Source organism: Callithrix jacchus, chromosome 11 (assembly GCF_049354715.1).
Source record: "Callithrix jacchus isolate 240 chromosome 11, calJac240_pri, whole genome shotgun sequence".
NCBI classification, from domain to species: Eukaryota; Metazoa; Chordata; class Mammalia; order Primates; family Cebidae; genus Callithrix; species Callithrix jacchus.
This window is the reverse complement of record NC_133512.1, coordinates 11294079-11311602: the sequence shown is the minus strand read 5'-3', so window position 1 is coordinate 11311602 and position 17524 is coordinate 11294079. Positions and strand designations below refer to the sequence as shown.

At 42.1% G+C, this 17524-nt stretch overlaps 1 protein-coding gene across 33 annotated transcripts in view; it reads right to left on the bottom strand.

Moving 5' to 3' along the window:
* HECW1 (HECT, C2 and WW domain containing E3 ubiquitin protein ligase 1) overlaps positions 1-17524 on the bottom strand; it is a 461351-nt gene that overhangs the window by 442477 nt on the left and 1350 nt on the right. For 14 of the 33 annotated variants that reach the window (XM_078342267.1, XM_078342273.1, XM_078342278.1 and 11 more), the window contains exon 1: positions 17133-17521. The exons of 16 other annotated variants lie outside the window; for them this stretch is intronic. Coding sequence is in view for 8 of the 17 variants with exons in the window: in XM_054237019.2 (XP_054092994.2) it covers positions 17133-17255 (123 nt within the window). In the remaining 9 variants the exon portion in view is untranslated. Of the gene's footprint in view, positions 1-17132; positions 17522-17524 lie in introns of those variants that run through there. 3 more of the 33 variants (XM_035253249.3, XM_078342276.1, XM_078342281.1) reach the window with 1 other exon arrangement.

The window sequence follows — 17524 nt, the reverse complement described above, 5'->3', positions numbered from 1 at the left end:
GAAGAAGGAAGGAAGGAAGGAACAGAGAAAGGGGAAGAGAGCAGGAGGGTAGAAGGAAGAGAGAAGGGTAGAGAATTAAAGAGAAATATAAGCACTCAATTTCTTGTGTTAGAGATAAAAAAGGAAAAAAATGCAGTCAGTGATTTGTGTACACAGTATTAATCAATTCAATGTTTCTAATATCCACTCTTCTCAAAAAACAAAATCAAGGTACATTTAACTTCAGTGCCCAGTAATAAATGAAAAGCTGAAAATGCGGGATTGGTCATCGGAGCGCCCAGCTGTGTGAGCTGGTCAGGCCATAGAAACACTTCAGGTCTCAGTGCTCCCATCTGTAAATTGGAGTTAATAATACTTCCCACACAAACTTGGAAGGATTAAATTAAAAAAAAAAATTTTTTTTGAGCAGAGTCCTCTCTGTTGCCCAGGAGAGAGTGCAGTGGTGCAATCTCAGCTCACTGCAACCTCTGCTAACTAGGTTGAAGCGATTCTCCTGCCTCAGCCTCCCAAGTAGCTGGGATTACAGGCATATGCCACCACGCCCAACTAATTTCTGTATTTTTAGTAGAGATGGGATTTCACCATACTAGCCAGGCTGGTGAACTCCTGACCTCAAGTGATCCACCCACCTTGGCCTCCCAAAGTGCTAGGACTGCAGATGTGAGCCACCATGCCCGGCCAAGTAAAAATTGCATATATAAAACATACAGCAAAGTGCCACACTAAAGAATCAATACATGATACATACATACATATACACAAAGTACTAAGTAGATTATTATATACCTAGTTATTAATAAAATACAGGCTGAGCATCCCTAATCCAAAAATCTGAAATCTGAAATGTTGCAAAGTTTGAAATGTTTTAGATGCTGACCTAATGCCACAAGTGGAAAATTCCGCAACGGACCTCATGTGTCAGGTCACAGTCAAAATGCAGGTGTACCATACACAGTTGATCCTGCCTGCGGATGCTCGTTGCTGTTGTTTGACAGCTGATACAGGTATTCTGGTGATGCTACTGTGTTGCTTACTTACCCAGCACACATTGTTTATCACTGTATTAATGATACGTCATATTGTTTTACTGTTGAGTACTGAAATGCAAATAAGTGTAAGAAAATGACTCCTTATCATTTTCTCTGTAGCATACACATTCTGAGTCGGGAATGATGGTGATGTCAAACACCCACAGGTTGTCCACGTGGGTGCCTCAGATAGTGACACCCTTGCTTTCTGATGGTTCAATATGCACAGACAGTTTCGTGTATAAAATTACCAAAAATACTGTATAAATTACCTTCAGGAAAAGTGTATGAGGTATACATAAAACATAAATGAATTTCATGTTTAGATTTGGGTTCCAGCCTCCAGATACCTCATTGCATATATGCAACTATTTCAAAATTTGAAACACTCTAGGTCCAAGCATTTTGGTAAGAGATACTCAACCTATAATATATGCATATACAATGTCAAAAAAATCTCTGAGAAGAAAATGCATCTAAAATATTGCTAAATGAACATAGATGTTTTGGAGTACCTAAAATTACACCTAAAATTATCTAAGTCAAAGCTTTAAAAAGTTGTATTTGTGGTCACAGTGATTTCAATATTGCAGAGTACACAATCGGCCTTTCTTATCCATAAGTTCTGCATTTATAAATTCAACCAACTGCGGATTGAAATTTTTTGAGAAGAAATTACATCTATATGAGCATGCGTAGACTTTTTCTCGTCATGACTCCCTAAACAATGTAACACCTATTTACAAAGCATGCACATTGTATTAGGTATTATAAGTAATCTCAAGATGATTTGAAGTATACAGGAGGGTATATGTAGCTTATGGGCAAATACTACATGATCATATATCAGGGACTTGAGCATCCGTGGATTTTGGTTCCAGGAAGTCCTGGAACCAATCCCTCATGAATACCAAGGGACAACTGTATATGCTTAGAGGGCTTCCAGCTAGTCATCGCATGACAGATGGTTATTTTATCCTTTATCCTTTTCGTTTTGGTTTTTTAATTACCTATTTAATACAAGCATACATCAGAGGTATTTCAGGTTCAGTTTCAGACCACTGCAATAAAGTGACTATCAACAAAATAAATCATACAAATCTTTTGGTTTCCTGGTGCACATAAAAGCTATGTTTACACTATACTGTGGTCTATTAGCAGTGCAATAGCATTTATGTCTAGAAAAATAGTGCACACACTTAATTTCAAAAATATGCTAAGAAATCCAAAAATTATCTATCTGGGCCTTCAGCAAGTCACAATCTTTTTTGCTGGTGGAGGGTCTTGCCTCAGTGTTGATGGCTGCTGACTGATGAGCATGGTGGCTGCTGAAGGTTGGGTGGCTGTGGCAATTTCTTAGAATAAGACAACAATGAAGTCTGCCCCATCGACTGAATTTGCCTTTCACAAAAGATTTCTCTGTAGCGTGTGATGCTGTTTGATAGCATTTTACCCATAATAGAACTTCTTTCAAAATTGGAGTCAATCCTCTTAAACCCTGCTGCTGCTTTATCAACTAAGTTTATGTAATATTCTAAATCCTTCGCTGTCATTTCAATAATGTTCACAGTATCTTCACCAGGAATAGATTTCATCTCAACATATCACTTTCCTGGTTCATCCATAAGACGCAACTCTTCATCTGCTAAAGGTTTATTATGATATAGCGGCAATGTAGTCACATCTCCAGGCTCCACTTCCAACTCTAGCTCTGTTGTTATTTCCATTCCATCTGCAGTGACTTCTTTCACTGACGTCTGGAAGCTCTTGAAGTCATCCATGAGGATTGGAACCAACGTCTTGCAAAGTCCTGTTTATGTTGAAATTCTGACTTCTCATGAACCTCAAATGTTCTTAATGGCATCTAGAATGGTGAATCCTTTCCAGAAGGTTTTCAGTGGACTCTGCCCAGATCCAGCAGAATCACTATCTACAGCAGCTATAGCATTAAAAAATGCATTTCTTAAATAATAAGACTTGAAAACCAACATTACTTCTAGATCCATGGGCCGCAGAATGGGTTATCTTAGCAGGCATGAAACAACATTCGCCCCCCTGTGTATCTGCATCAGTGCTCTTGGGTGACCAGGTGCATGGCCAATGAGCAGTAATATTTTGAATGGAATCTTTTTTTCTGAGTGGGTTTAAATATTTAGTAAATCATGCTATAAACAGATGTGCTGCCATTCAGGCTTCACTGTTTCATTTATAGAGCACAGGCAAAATAGATTTAGCATAATTCTTATGGACCCTAGGATTTTTTTCCAATGGCAAATGAGCATTAGGTTCAACTTAGTATCACCTGCATTTGCACCTAACAAACAAGTCAATGCATTTTTCGAAGATCTGAAGCCAAGGACTGACTTCTCTCTAGCTATGAAAGTCCTATGTGGCAACTTTTTCCAACACAAGGTTGTTTTATCTGGGAATCTATTTTTGGCCAGGTGTGGTGGCTCATCCCTGTAAGTCCAACAATTTCAGAGGCTGAGATGGGAGGATTGCTTGAGCCCAGGAGTTCGAGCCCAGCCTAGGCAACACAGTGAAACCTCATCTCTACAAAAAAATAACGAAATTAGCCCAATTTGGTGGTGTGCACCTGTAGTTTCAGCTACTCAGGAAGCTGAAGCAGGAGGATCACTTGAGCCCAGGAAGCCGAGGTTGCAGTGAGCTGTGATCACGCTACTACGTGCCAGTCTGAGTGACAGAGCAAGACCCTGTCTAAAAAAAAAGGAAAATCTATTCTTTTTTTTTTGAGACAGCGTCTTTCTCTGTCACCCAGGCTGGAGTGCAGTGGCCTGATCTTGGCTCACTGCAACCTACGCCTCCTGGGTTCAAGTGATTCTCCTGCCTCAGATTCCTATCTGGGAATACAGGTGTGATCCCCCATGCCCGGCTAATTTTTATCATTTTAGTAGACTTTCACCATATTGGTCAGGCTGGTCTTGAACTTCTGACCTTGTGATCTGCCCACCTCAGCCTCTCAAAGTGCTGGGATTATAGGCATGAACCACCACGCCCAGCCATTGGAAAATCTATTCTTCACAATGATCTTCCCTGGATCTTCTGCAGCTTCTCCATCAGCACTTCCTGCTTCATCTTGCTCTTTTATGTTTGAAGATGGCATCTTTCCTTAAACCAAATGAACTAAGCTCTGCTAGTTTCAGACTTCTCTTCTGCACCTTGCTCATGTCTCACCCTTCATAGAACTGGAGACAATTAGGAATTTGCTCTGGATTAGGCTTTGGCTTAAAGGAATGTTGTGTGGCTGGTTTGATCTTCTATCTAAGACCACTAAAACTTTATATCAGCAAGAAGGCTGTTTGTTTTCTTATCATTCATGTGTTCATTGGAGTAGCACTTTTAATTTCCAACAAGAACTTTTTCTTTGCATTCACAACTTGGCTAACTGGTGCAAGAGGCTTAGCTTTTGAGTTATCTCAGCTTTTGACAGGCCTTCCTTGCTAAGCTTAATCATTTCTAGCTTTTGATATCAAGTGACAGACATGGGACTCTCTCTTTCACTTGAACACTTAAAGGCTGTTGCAAAGTTATTAATTGGCCTAATTTCAATATTATTGTGTCTCAGGGAATAGAGTGGCAAGGAAGAGGGATGAGGGCATGGCCGATGGGTGAACAGTCAGACCACACACCACATTTATTAAATTCGTCATGTTATATGTGTGTAGTTCATGGTGCCCCAAAGCAATTACATTAGTAACATCAGAAATCACTGATCAGAGATCACCATAACAGATATAATAATAAGCTGAAAATATTATAAAAATTACCAAAATGTGACACACAGAAACTAAGTGAGCACCTGCTATTGGAAAAAACGGCACCAATAGACTTGCTGGACTCAGGATTGCCACAAATCTTCAGCTTGCAAGAAAAATGCAGTGTCTGCGGAAGCGCAAGAGAGTGAAATGCAGGAAAACAAGGTATGCCTGATACTTGTTTTCATCCAAATCAATGGTTAGCTCGATTTTTTTCTTAAAGGGCTAGTTAGCAAACATTTCAGGTTTTGTGGGTCTTAGGGTCTCTGTCTTAGATTGTCAGCTCTGTTATTGAAGCACGGCAGTAGCTTTAAGCATGACGTAAATGACTGGCAGGACTGTATTCTAGTAAAACCTTATTTATGAAAACAGGAGGCCAGCCAATTCAGTTTGCAGACCCTCACTCTAGATAATGATGTATATGTGCTATATTTTTAAAATGACATTTTTAACGTGGTATAGCAAAAATCCAGTAAAGAGAGTAATTTTTCTAGTGGCGGGGCAGATATAGATGAGGAAGATTTGCACAGTGCTTTATGGACAAGAGAAAATTGAACAATTATGGAAGAAAGGAAGAAGCAATCCCTCAGAATCCAAAGAGACTCAAGTTAGTGGGGTTTCATTTAAATAAGTGATCCTCCTCAGTATAGTGGTGAGTAAAAACCAAAAAAAAAAAAAAAAGTGAGAACAAATTCATATATATGCATACCTTGTATTTAATTGGATTTTGTCCCCAAAGCTTTTGGACCATTTCCCATGGCATGTTGAGGCGGCGGCTGGAGATTTTCAGAATGACTGCAAAGCTAGGTTAGAAAACAAGGTCTCCTGGAACTCAGACTGAGGAGGGAGTTATGGGTTCACCTCTCCAGGATGGGACAGGACCAGCCTCCATCCAACAGAGACCTTTCCAGCATCCCCTACAAAGGGCCAGTTGGCTCCACTCAGTGGCAACTTACATAGTAAATGCCTCACTCTTCTTGAATAAGTCTGAGTAATAGAAAATATTTCTTGTTATTGAGTCAAAATCTCCTACCCACTACTTTTCATGTTGGACTCCAGGCAATTTAGGAGGTGCCAAGCCTCTCTACCACATTCAGGTTTCAGTTATTTAGAGCCATAATCATGGTCTTTTTCCATTCATAGAAATCCTCTGTTAGGGACTGAATGTTTGCCCCCCAAAATTCACATACTAGAATTCTAACTCCCAGTGTGATGATGCTTGGAGGAGGAGCCTTGAAGGTAATTAGGTCATGAGGTTGCAGCCCCCACGAATGGCAATAGTTCCCTTATAAAAGATGCCCCAGGGAGCTCTCTAGCCCTCTTTCCCCCAAGCGAGGATGCAAGAAGTTGGTGGCCTGCAACCCAGAAGGGGGAATCTTACAGACCCCGACCACGCTGGCACCCCAGTCTTGGACATCCAGCCTCCAAAACTGTGAGAAATAAAATTCTGTTGTTTATAAGCCACTCAGTCTATGGTATTTGGTATAACAACCCAAACTAAGACATCTTGAAAGCACAGTTTTCCTGCAGCAGACATTGCAAGCTGGAGACTTACAGTTATACTTGCTTTGGCCCACTGAGTATTATAAAATTAAATTGAATAAGAAAAAAATCGTTAAATTATAAAAATTTCTCTTAAAAATACAATCTTTCAGCTGGGTGTGGTAGCTCATGCCTGTAATCCCAGCACTTTGGGAGGCTGAGGTGGGTGAATCACCTGAGGTCAGGAGTTCGAGACCAGCCTGACAAACATGCAGAAACCCTGTCTCTAGTAAAAAAAAAAAAAAAAAAAAAAAAAAAAGATACAAAAATAGCCGAGCCTTGTGGTACATGCTTGTAATCCCAGATGCCTGGGAGGCTGAGGCAGGAGAATTGCTTGAACCTGGGAGGAGGAGGTTGCAGTGAGCCCAGATCATGCCATTACACTCTAGCCTGGGCAACAAGAGCGAAATTCTGTCAAAAAAAAAAAAAAATCCAATCTTTTGGTTTTCTTGGAAAAAATTGAGGAACTAGTAATACTGTCAATAACTGGCTTGAAGATAAGAAGGAGCAACCAGTGGGAGCTCCTGGCTACTCCCAGCCCCTAACCCAGCACTGACTTTGCATTTGCTTGTTGATGCCATCTGCTTGCACTCTGAGGACAGCCCCTGAAAAGAGTTAGCGAAGGGTGCCGCCGAGCACGGGCTGCAAGCCCAGAGATGGGTTCCGCTTTTAGATCTAACAAATGTAAGTTCTGTGGCCCTGGGAGATGGGAGCTCACAACGGGTTTCACTGCGTAGAAAGTGAGTGGGTTGAATGGGACCCTGGCTTCGGTTCCTTACCCAGACAGCATTCTATGAATCTATAGCTAATTTTCAAACCTCACCGAGCTCATTGCCTGAAGTCATGTGTTCCACCTGCTGATAGCACGTTGAAAAAATGAAATTTCAAAGGCAGGAGTTCTCACAATTAAGAAAAAATTTCTACCACAAACTTCCATGTTGCTATAAAAATAGTGCATCAATTACATCGATTAGTAGACACAAATGAACGCTTGTAAAGGGTGGAGTCAGGGGCACAGAATGAAGGTTTTCTAAGAGTTTGATGTTTTCCTCCAGCTCCTACCCACCTGCAACCACTCACACCTGTAGATACAAGTTTGGGTTTAGATTGGTTTTCTCTCTCTTGCCGTAATCCCTCAACTTTCTCTATGTAGCTTAAATAGTTCACTCAATGCTCTCTCCAAGAAACTAAAACACATTCTAGAATAAGGCAATAAATGCCATTGAACTGAGAGCAGGACATAGACTTCGGAGAGGAGGGCCTGGCCTTCCAGCCTCCCTTCCCAGCCCACAGCTCACCCTGTTGGAAGGGCTATGGTACCGCTGTTCCACAGCATCAGGCAGGCAAGAGGGCTAGGGCTCATGTCCAATGTAGTCTAGAAACATCTGCCACCCTGGGCTCATCCACCTGCTTATGATATGCACTAAGCCACCCCATTCCCTCTGCCCATGGGTAAAAACCACAGAAACTTGACTTTCAGGCCAAGTCTGAACCTCAGAATGTCCCTTGACACAGCTCATTAAAATCCATATGGAATATTCAGACAGAGTACTCCCTGCTCCAGTAGATTCTCCTGATCCCCAGGAAAAAGGGAACTTGTGTCAAAGCTCAGGGTGACAGGGGAGCAGGTTCCTACGGCAGTGGTCTCTTGGGAAGTGGGCCTGGTGCCTTGGGCCTAGGGGACCTAAGGTCAATGACAGACACACTCAGTTCTGGTAAAATTAAGTTTAAGCCAAGAATGTCATGATGATTTCTAAGCTCCTGACAAGGGCAATGTTCTGTTTAATGACTGAACCGTGAGTAGCTCCGGAAGCAATACTGTAAAATTGAGGGGCTTGCTCTGTAAAGACAAGAAATGTGCTGTGGATTCATTCACCGTGCTAGCAACCCCCAGCCCAGCATCTGGTACAAAACAGATGCCCCTTGAATAGCATGAAAAATAAAATAATCGCCCTTAAAGGCTATAGCTTTTTCAATTTGCTTTCTCAAATGAGACATTTCTGCATGGGAGGGATTTAATTCTGCTTTGTCTTTGGACATTTTCACCTTTAACCATAAGCAGATTATTGTCTAGATGGAAAAATCCCACACACAAAAGAAGTGAAATGCTTTTCACATAATAGCTCAAGAAATGTTTTCGGAATGAACAAGTAACTGAAAATGACTTGAAAATAATTAACCAGAATTTAAAAATTACATGCATGTGTTTATATATGTTATATACATATGTGGATGTAATTTTTCTATATATTTGTGTATAGATGTGTGTATATACACATACATATAGGCCTTTTCTTTTTTTTAGATTTGTGATTTAGTAGTCCCTTGGTCAAATTTCTCTTTAGAATCTTGAAGCTTAACATTTATCATACATATAGTGATATTTCTCTCCATTTCTGGGAAAAAGAAGAAAATAACAATTTGTGAATTTCCACTATTTTTCCCAAGGATGTCACACACACCAAGATCTGAATGTGTGTTTCTAAGAAAGTAAATTTGACTTTATTCCTATGAGAGAGGTCTCAACAAACAGTTGGCTACTTGCTGTCGAAAGTTGTTTTTAAGGCAGGAGAGGAGCACAGCTAAGAAGCCCCTTTTTCTGGGTCTCTGAGTCCTTCAAAATTCTGAAATTTCTAGTCTTGCTTCTTTCAGAGGGTCTAAAAATTAGACCTGGCCTAAAGAAGGAAGCTCCTCAGACACTGGTAAGAAGGTAACACTAGTGAGCATCACCTGGAAAGAGTTACTGGGCCAATTCTGCGTAGGTCTGACACTATTCATGGCAGAGGTGGAGATCAGGAGAAAGGATGGATTTGCGCTGCAGAAAACCAGGCTTTACCTCTGCCTTTGTGAACCTGGGAAAGCTCTGTAGTCCTCGGCTTTGCTCATTTGTAGAACAAGGGTATTAGCAATTTAAGATGCCAGCTATGTACTTCATTCATTCATTAAATGGTTACTGAGTGAAGAGCACCATTCTTTGCCTTTGCAGAATCAACAAACAAAGAAAAAGCTGTCCGTGTGGAGGGCACCTCTTCTAAAGTTCTTCTTACCTTTGTGGTATGCATTTTGTGGATACACACACACAGTGTATAGCATTCTAGAAGCAACGAAATGCAGACCTTCTCACTCTTAGGTTGTTTCTTGAGCTCATTTCACATTCAGAGAAAAAAGTACCTGCTGAGGCAGATACTGGGACAAATATTTTCAGGAATACTAAGAGAAGTGGGACATAGCGCTTAACCTAGAGGTACTCAGCATTTAGTTGCTAAAAGACAGGAGAGGGAAGAATAAGCAAATAACGATACTCATTCCAGGAGAATTCATATCCTGTGAACTGAGTGATGGACTCTGCTAGGACGTAAGGTTTAAGCTAGATCTTAAAAATGGGTAAATTTACAGTGGAGAGTCTAAGAGAAGAAAACAGCACAGAAAAAAGTACACAACTACAGAAAAGCACAGAGGATATTTGGAGAAATAGGAAAACGATTCGCTTGGCTGCCACAGAGGGTCAAAAGAGTGCAGGGGACGTGGGCTGGCCAAGGCCTACAGCCCGACAATGCCAGCCTAGGGAACTGTGTGCACTTTGGCCACTCCTGAGACCTTTGAACAGAGGAATGACCAAGTCAGTGCAGCCCAGAGGAAGTAGAAATTGGAGGACAAAGAACAGTTTTTGTTTTTGTTTTTGAGACGGAGTCTTGCTCTGTCACCCAGGCTGGAGTGCAGTGGTGCTATCTGGCTCACTGCAACCTCCACCTCCCAGGTTCGAGTGATTCTCCTGCCTCAGCATCCCAAGTAGCTGGGACTACAGGTGCTTGCCACCATGCCTGGCTAATTTCTGTATTTTTAGTAGAGATGGGGTTTCACCATATTGGCCAGGCTGGTCTCAAACCCCTGACCTTGTGATCCACCTACCTTGGCCTCCCAAAAAGTGCTGGGATTACAGGAGTGAGGCACCGCACCCAGCCAAGAACAGTTTTTATCAAGTCCTGGCAGCGACAGTAACAACTAAGTGATTCAACTCAATGTTGAGTTGCTGGATGCTGTTTGCCGGGTGCCAAGGAGGCAAAGACGAGCTCAAGCTAGCCTCTCTCATGAACTATTAGAGAACACCAGCCAGGAGAAAAACAGTTTCAGGATCAAAAATGTCCAGGCAGGCAGGAAGACCCCCAGCCCATCCATGTAGAGGAGGGGAGAACAGTATATGGAAAAGGAAAGACATATTCTCAGAGGATCCCAAGACCTGAAAATACCATCCAAACTTGAATCCAGCAGCTTTTAAAGGGGTTTTATCTGCCCAAGCGTAGTGGCTCATGCCTGTAATCCCAGCACTTTGGGTGGCTGAGGTGGGTGAATCACTTGAGGCCAGGAGTTCCAGACCAGCCTGGTCAACATGGTGAAACCCTGTCTCTGCAAAAAAATACAAAAATCATCCGGGTGTGGTGGCACGCACCTGTAGTCCCAGCTACTCAGGAGGCTGAGGCAGATCACTTCAGCCTGGGAGGCAGAGGTTGAGCTGAGATCATGCCACTGCACGCTAGCCTGGGTGACAGAGTGAGACCCTGTCTCAAAAAATAAAACAACCTTCATAGAGAAAATTCTGAGGTTGGATTTCAGCTAAGGAGAGCACCTGTTACATCATTCAGTCAGTCAGCAAACATTCAGTGTGGTGTGTAATACGTTCCAGATATTGTTGCAGGCACTGGGTAAACAAATAGGTTCCTGCTTTAATGGAGACACAAGTTAGAAGGGGAGATAGGTAATAGGACATAAGCAAGAAATTGTGTAACAAACTGTGTGGTGCTAAGTGGTAGGAAGAAAGCAAACAAGCAGGCAGATGGAAGCAGCACATCGGGTGTGGTCACAATAAGCATTTCTGAGGGTGTGATAAAGGGGGTCAGGATGTGGGTGGCTGGAGGATCATCCCTCCAGGTCAAGGGGACAGTATTTGTACCTGGCATGTTCTAGGAAGAGCAAGGACAATCGGGGACTGGGAGAGCGGCAAGACACGTGTTACGTAGAGCCCTATAGGCAAAGTAAGGAGTTTGGGTTTCATCCAAAGAAGTAACACAATGTTCACTCCAGGAGGAGAGGGACTTGTGACTGTTTTGCTACATCAGTCACTGTGATCCTGCTACATCCCAGTACCTAAACCACTGCCTAGCACACAGCAGGTGTTTAGACAGTATTTGTTGAATGAATGAATGAATGAATGAGAAGATTTCCATTTTTAAAGGGCTAGATTAGGCTGCTGTATAGGGAACAGACTGCAGATGAGCAAGGACTACAGAAAACCAGTCAGGAAAGCTCACTGGGGCTTAGATGGGGATTGCTGTGCTGGATGGAGAATGAGAGAAAAAGGAGAGAGATTTGCTGAAAGCTAATCTGGGTAAGAAAAAGGTCAGGAGGACTCACAGGTATTTGACCTGAACAACTGGAAGGACAGTTATCCCTGCCAGAGATGGAGGACACTAGAAGAAAAGCACATTTATAGAGGGAAATCAGGGATTACATGTTGCACATGTTAATTTTAAGCTTACGTGGCATTCAAGGGGAGATGCTGGGCGGTTGCATTTTCAAGTCTGGAGTTCTGGGAATGAGTCAGGGCTGACGAAATAAACTTGGAATCATGAGCATGAAGACAGTGTTGAGACCGAGAGAAGGAATTTAAATAGGAAGGGAAGAAATCTGAGAGCCAAGGCCTGGGGAATCCCCGCACCCACATTTAGAGGTCAAAATTCAGTTGAGGTCAGTAGGGGTGAAACCTCAGGGGCCATCTGAAGAGCCTGAGAGAGAAGAGCCAGAGAGGCTGCAGGAACACCAGGAGAATCTGGTGTCCTGAAAGAAACCAGGGGCTTAAGAAGGAGAGAGTGGTCCCCCACAGGCCCATGGAAAATGCTGCTGAGATCAGCAAAACTGTTTGCCCTTGTACTTCACAAGGTAGAGATCGTTGGTTGAACCTAATGACAACAGGAAGGGGAGTGACGGGGACAAGTGCCTGATACCTGGTCGAGGTGCTCTCAGGACAGGCAAAAGGTGAGATGAGGCAGAAACACAAAAGCAGCTTCAAATAAGATGATCTTCTGGTCGCCGGCTGCAAGGTGGGTGTGTGTTGCATTTTGCTTCATACATTTCATATATGTTCAATGTGTTGTTTGTTGAAATAAAATGTGTCTTTAGAGGCTGAGATGGAGGGAGTGAAAAAGGGCAGTGGGACAATATTCTTTAAAAGGGAACAGAAAATCAATCATGGGGGATGTGGAGTCAGGGAGGGGTTTTGTAAATGTCATATATCACAGTACATTTGCATGCCGATTATTTCCTTATCATCCCATTTACATGCAGGTCCTATGCCTGGTCATATAGAGGGGAGACCGAGTACAATGCTCGGGGGTAGTCAGGGGGAAATAAAGCTGGCAACAATCCTCAAAACAATTTCTTTTTTTCAATTTCAAAAAGCTCATTTCTCCAAAAATAACTTGTGTTCAAATAGAGGGAAAATGTCATTAAGTAGTGCTAAGGTTTGATGGTAAAAGGAATTATGAATAACGGTAAAGAAAAATGAAATCCTTTTGAGGATAATAACTTATTGACTACGTCCTGTGGTTTCTTCAGCTCATCTGTGTGTTACAGGAAAGAGGATGAGGAAACACTTGCTGATTGATTTCATCAGCTCTGGTACTGATGGCACTGAAGCAAGGTCTTATATGTTTGAAATTCTCCCATCTTTCCCCCACTTAACCTAGATCTCTGAATTTTAACAATGTGTAGGGCTGAGATTTCTGTTTCTCAAACTGCTCTGACTTGAATCCCCAAAGCAGAAGCGGGAACATCCATGCAGGTTAAATGAGTGCCAATTTCAGGACAAAATGATTGAATTACAATCCCTGGCCATGGATGTGAATTTTGATCTTTTTTTTTCTTTCACACACATGATATTTCCCTGACATCTGTGCAATATAAATATATCTAGAAAGTGTGAAACAGAAAATCTGCTTCACTAAATATATAAAAGGGACCCCGAATGAAGTCTCCATGATGGCATTTTTCATCATGGGCACAGATGGCGTCCTTTCCCAGCTCCTCCCCCACCCCCCTCATACCGGCTTAAGTTCCATCCACTGAATTCTCCCTGCATATCACATGCACAGATGCCTGATAACACCAGGAGAGCCTGTCTGTATGCCATATCCTTATTTCTCAGGCCTCCATATGCATCAAGCTTCAGGCCAATACATCAGGAAAAGGATGGGTTCTGAATGAATAATGCAAGCAGTGCACACCACTTGTTGCTATGGGAATCCAGATGACCTAGGAGCTTAGTGATCTTTGTCATACGTTGCCAGTAAGTAATGGCATTATTGTCATTCTCCCTACAGTGCCCATGTCACAGAACAGGACAATCATTTACCAATACCCACACATCCAAACACTATGGGACAGAATACATAAAATCGCCACTATGCTGCTTTGCTTCCTAAAATATTTAAAGAGGCTTTAAGACACCTAAATGCATTTAGTTTCCAAATGGTGGTCAGAACGCCTGTGAGAAAAGGACATAAGCGACAAACAAAATCGTTAAAAGACTTGATCTCTTTCTACGCCTCATTGTGTCTTAACCTGGAAAAGCAATGGTAATAAATAAACCTCAGAAAATAGAAAAGCTTGAGCTGAGAACGGAGGTTGTGAAGCTCTGACTCCTACCTTTGGTGGGGTGGGGGTGGGGAGATGGGGGTGGCAGTGTACTACTGGCATATGGTTTATGTATATGGGGGATGTTATAGGAAGTTGGCTGGAGCTAAGGAAGTGGAAAGAAGGAGCAGAGTGAGGAACCAGAGAGAAACTGAAAGGGGAATTTGTTGGATGAATTGCAGGGAATACTTTGACTGTAAGAGTTATCCAGCTGTCAGACGAACTCATTGGTGAGAATAAAAATGCTTGGAACCTTGACTATTAAACCCCCAAATTCTAAACATTTTGTACATTTTGAAGACTGCATGCTTTTTCCACCGCTGCATTCCTCACTGAGAACAAGAAATGCCACCAATCTTGCCCTTTCATATAGTGAATTTAGTTTTACAAATAAGAAAGGATTGCTACAGTAATGTATAAAGAACAGCTTTAACAGAAGGCTCAAAGCAGTTATTAGATAACCCACAGGCTGACCCACTTAGCCTTAATCATTTCTTCTCTACATCTTGCCAGGTTAAATTATTATTAATGTTTTTCACCCTTCAATTTGCTCAACTGAATAAACCAACAACAAATATCACAGAATCATGATTTAGAAGTGACCTTTGGGATTATTTGGTTCAACTTTCTACTTTTAAAGAAGAAACTAACCCTCAAAGAGGAAAAGTGACTTGAAGAAAACCCCACAGAACATTTCAGACTGTTTTCTCTAAGAGTCCATGAACGTCAAATGCGCCGACGGCTGCTTTGCAGAGAGGACATACGGGTATTGAAACTTCCTGGTTTCCTAATGTAGCTTGTCCTGTTTTTTAGAATGGAAAAGGAAGCAGGTAAATGGGAAAGAAGCAGGTGTCTGTAAGTCACACCTGTTAGTCTAGAATCCTGCCTGTTGGGAGACTTGGTCAAGTTTGGCTGGCCCAGGAAAGACGGTTGTCTCTGGTCTAACTGCAGGTCATTTCAGAAGCACTTAACAGTCGTTCAATGTTGTTTGAGCAAGTAATGGGTAGGCATTCCCTAGACGTGTCCATCATCCTAGCAAACTCTGCTTGATAGAATCAGGACCTTGAGAAAAGGTGGGCAGAAGGGTGCTCACCTCTTCTGCTTAAGTGTGGATTAGAGGACAGAGTGCTTGGGCCAAACATGTATCCTTCTAAGGCCAGAGCAAGACAGAACAGAAGAGTTATCAGATAAATTTTGTCAAAATGGATAATCCAGATCATTCGAGGAAAAAAGTAAATAACCCAAACCTACAGCATTTGAACTCATTCTCTGCATGTTTTTTTGTTGTTGTTTACTGAGGGTGGGTGGAGCCTCTCTCAGAGGCAGCATGGTGCAAGGCCTGGATTTGAGTCCTGGCTCTCCGTTCCCCTTAAGAATCTTACATAACCTCTCTGATTCCCCCAGCTGACTCACAAAGTGAAGGATTCCCACCTACCTCCTGCCTATACAATTAAAGGGCATTTTTATGACCTGAAATCCACTCAATAAATATTTCTGAGAACACGTGATGTGCCAGGCAAACTGCTAGGTGCTGGAGAGATTAATATAAACATGTCCTTGTTCTGAAGAAGTCCATCCCATATTTAAGATAAGGAGACTGTGGCACATTTACAACTCAGATAACTGCAATATGATAAGTGCTACCTTAGGTCTATGAACAAAAAGGCTGTGGGAAAACAGGAGAAGAAGCAGTTAATTATGCCTTTCGGGGATGTAATTTCAGGATTTATTTTGATTATAACTTAAAACAAATGAGGGCACAACTATGGAAAATCGTATCGCTAAGCATGAGTCGACAACCAAACACCTTGACTATACTTAAATTATAAAAACTACCACGACAGCATGAAAACGCTGCCTGCCTGCCTGTTTAGAACAATCATCGCTTCATCCATTTTTTATAAAAAGAAGCAGTGCTAGCAAGTTTTATGAGGAACACCAAATTACATCAGAGAAAGTAAGTCTCATGCCATTGTCAATTACTGCATAGGATGAAACAGCTATCTAGAGTGTCTCATTAGAAACAGACAAAAACCAATTATTGGAAAAAGTGAATTCTCAACTATCCAAGACAGCTGGAATGACTAACGCCACAAAAGGAGAAAACCTGTTTCCAATTAATTCAATTTTCTTCTCTTTTCCCCAAACCCCCACCAAATGTTTCACTATAGTGGAAAAAGAAAAGATGACCTGTTTGAGTTGGGGAGTAATTTCAATTATGGGGAAAATGCAGACACTTGAGTTTTAAAAGCTGCAAGGTATAAAAATAAGCCACAGATTCCATAATCAATCCTTGGTTTGCTTACATGGTTCACGTTGTAATTATTTGCCTTTCCAGCACTGAGTAACTTTTCTTACTCCTCTGTCAGTTACCACAGAATGCTGGAACCAGAAAGAACGATAGAAACCAGCCAGTCCAACTTTCTTTACCATAAGGCATAAGACTGACGCTTGTCTTTCCATATCACACCTGGCCTTTTAATATTTCTTTTGTTAACAATTATATCAGATGGAAGCATAATCAGAAGGTAATCCTATCAGAAGGTAAAGCTCAAAATGATCTTGTAATACATCCATCTTTGAAAGCCAACGTGTGAAAGGGATCAAGTCAAATGATGCTAGATACACAAATAGCAGCAGCTGCAGTCCCTCTGTATTGATGCATTGATGGGCTGTTCCAGCTCAGGATGTGGCCTCCCTACCAAGTCAATAATGCCACAATCTAAACAAACTTCAGCAATTTGCCTTCATGAAAAAAACTATCCCAGACAAAAAAAGAGAACTGTCATTCCACAAAGCAGCCAACAGCACTAGACCGGGATTATAGTGTGGAATTAGTCAGAACGTGGTTTATTAAATAAAACACTCTAACGGCCAATTTGCCTGAAGGTCTAGGAATTAAAATAGTGCTTTGCTTTTCCCATGCCACATTCCGGAGGAGGCAGCAAGCGGAGGAAACGGGCAACAGGGAATTCTACCACAATCTCTCTCTCCACCAAACAGGCACGCACATTCATACCAGGGTGGGCATGTGGGCTCTAATCCCTTCTTAGTGGAAAACACACATTTTAAAATGAATCCCCAATCTAGAATGAATTACCGTAAGAGCCACAGCCGGAGCGAGTCCGCTGATGAGAAACGCAGATCTGGCCACCTGCTTTGAGACGGCTTGGACCACAACACTGCCGGGGTCTTTAAAGGTTGGCCTTTTCGGGTAGGGCATCTGCCCTCCTAAATCGCGTTTAAATCCCAGGAAAAGAGAGTAGATGCCTCCCTCAATTTTTGAACTATGCTGCTCTTGCTGTATCCATTTCTGCCGAACATAGCATTGACATCTTTTCAAAGAAAAGGGGGGAAAAAACAAGGGGAGAATCGCACCACTGCAGATCCCAAGAGAAGTAAGCACAAAACTACAGCAACGTCAAACAATATCTTCTTCGGCAACTAGGAAAATCCCCACATGCTATCTGGTGTCAGCCAATGCAGACTGAG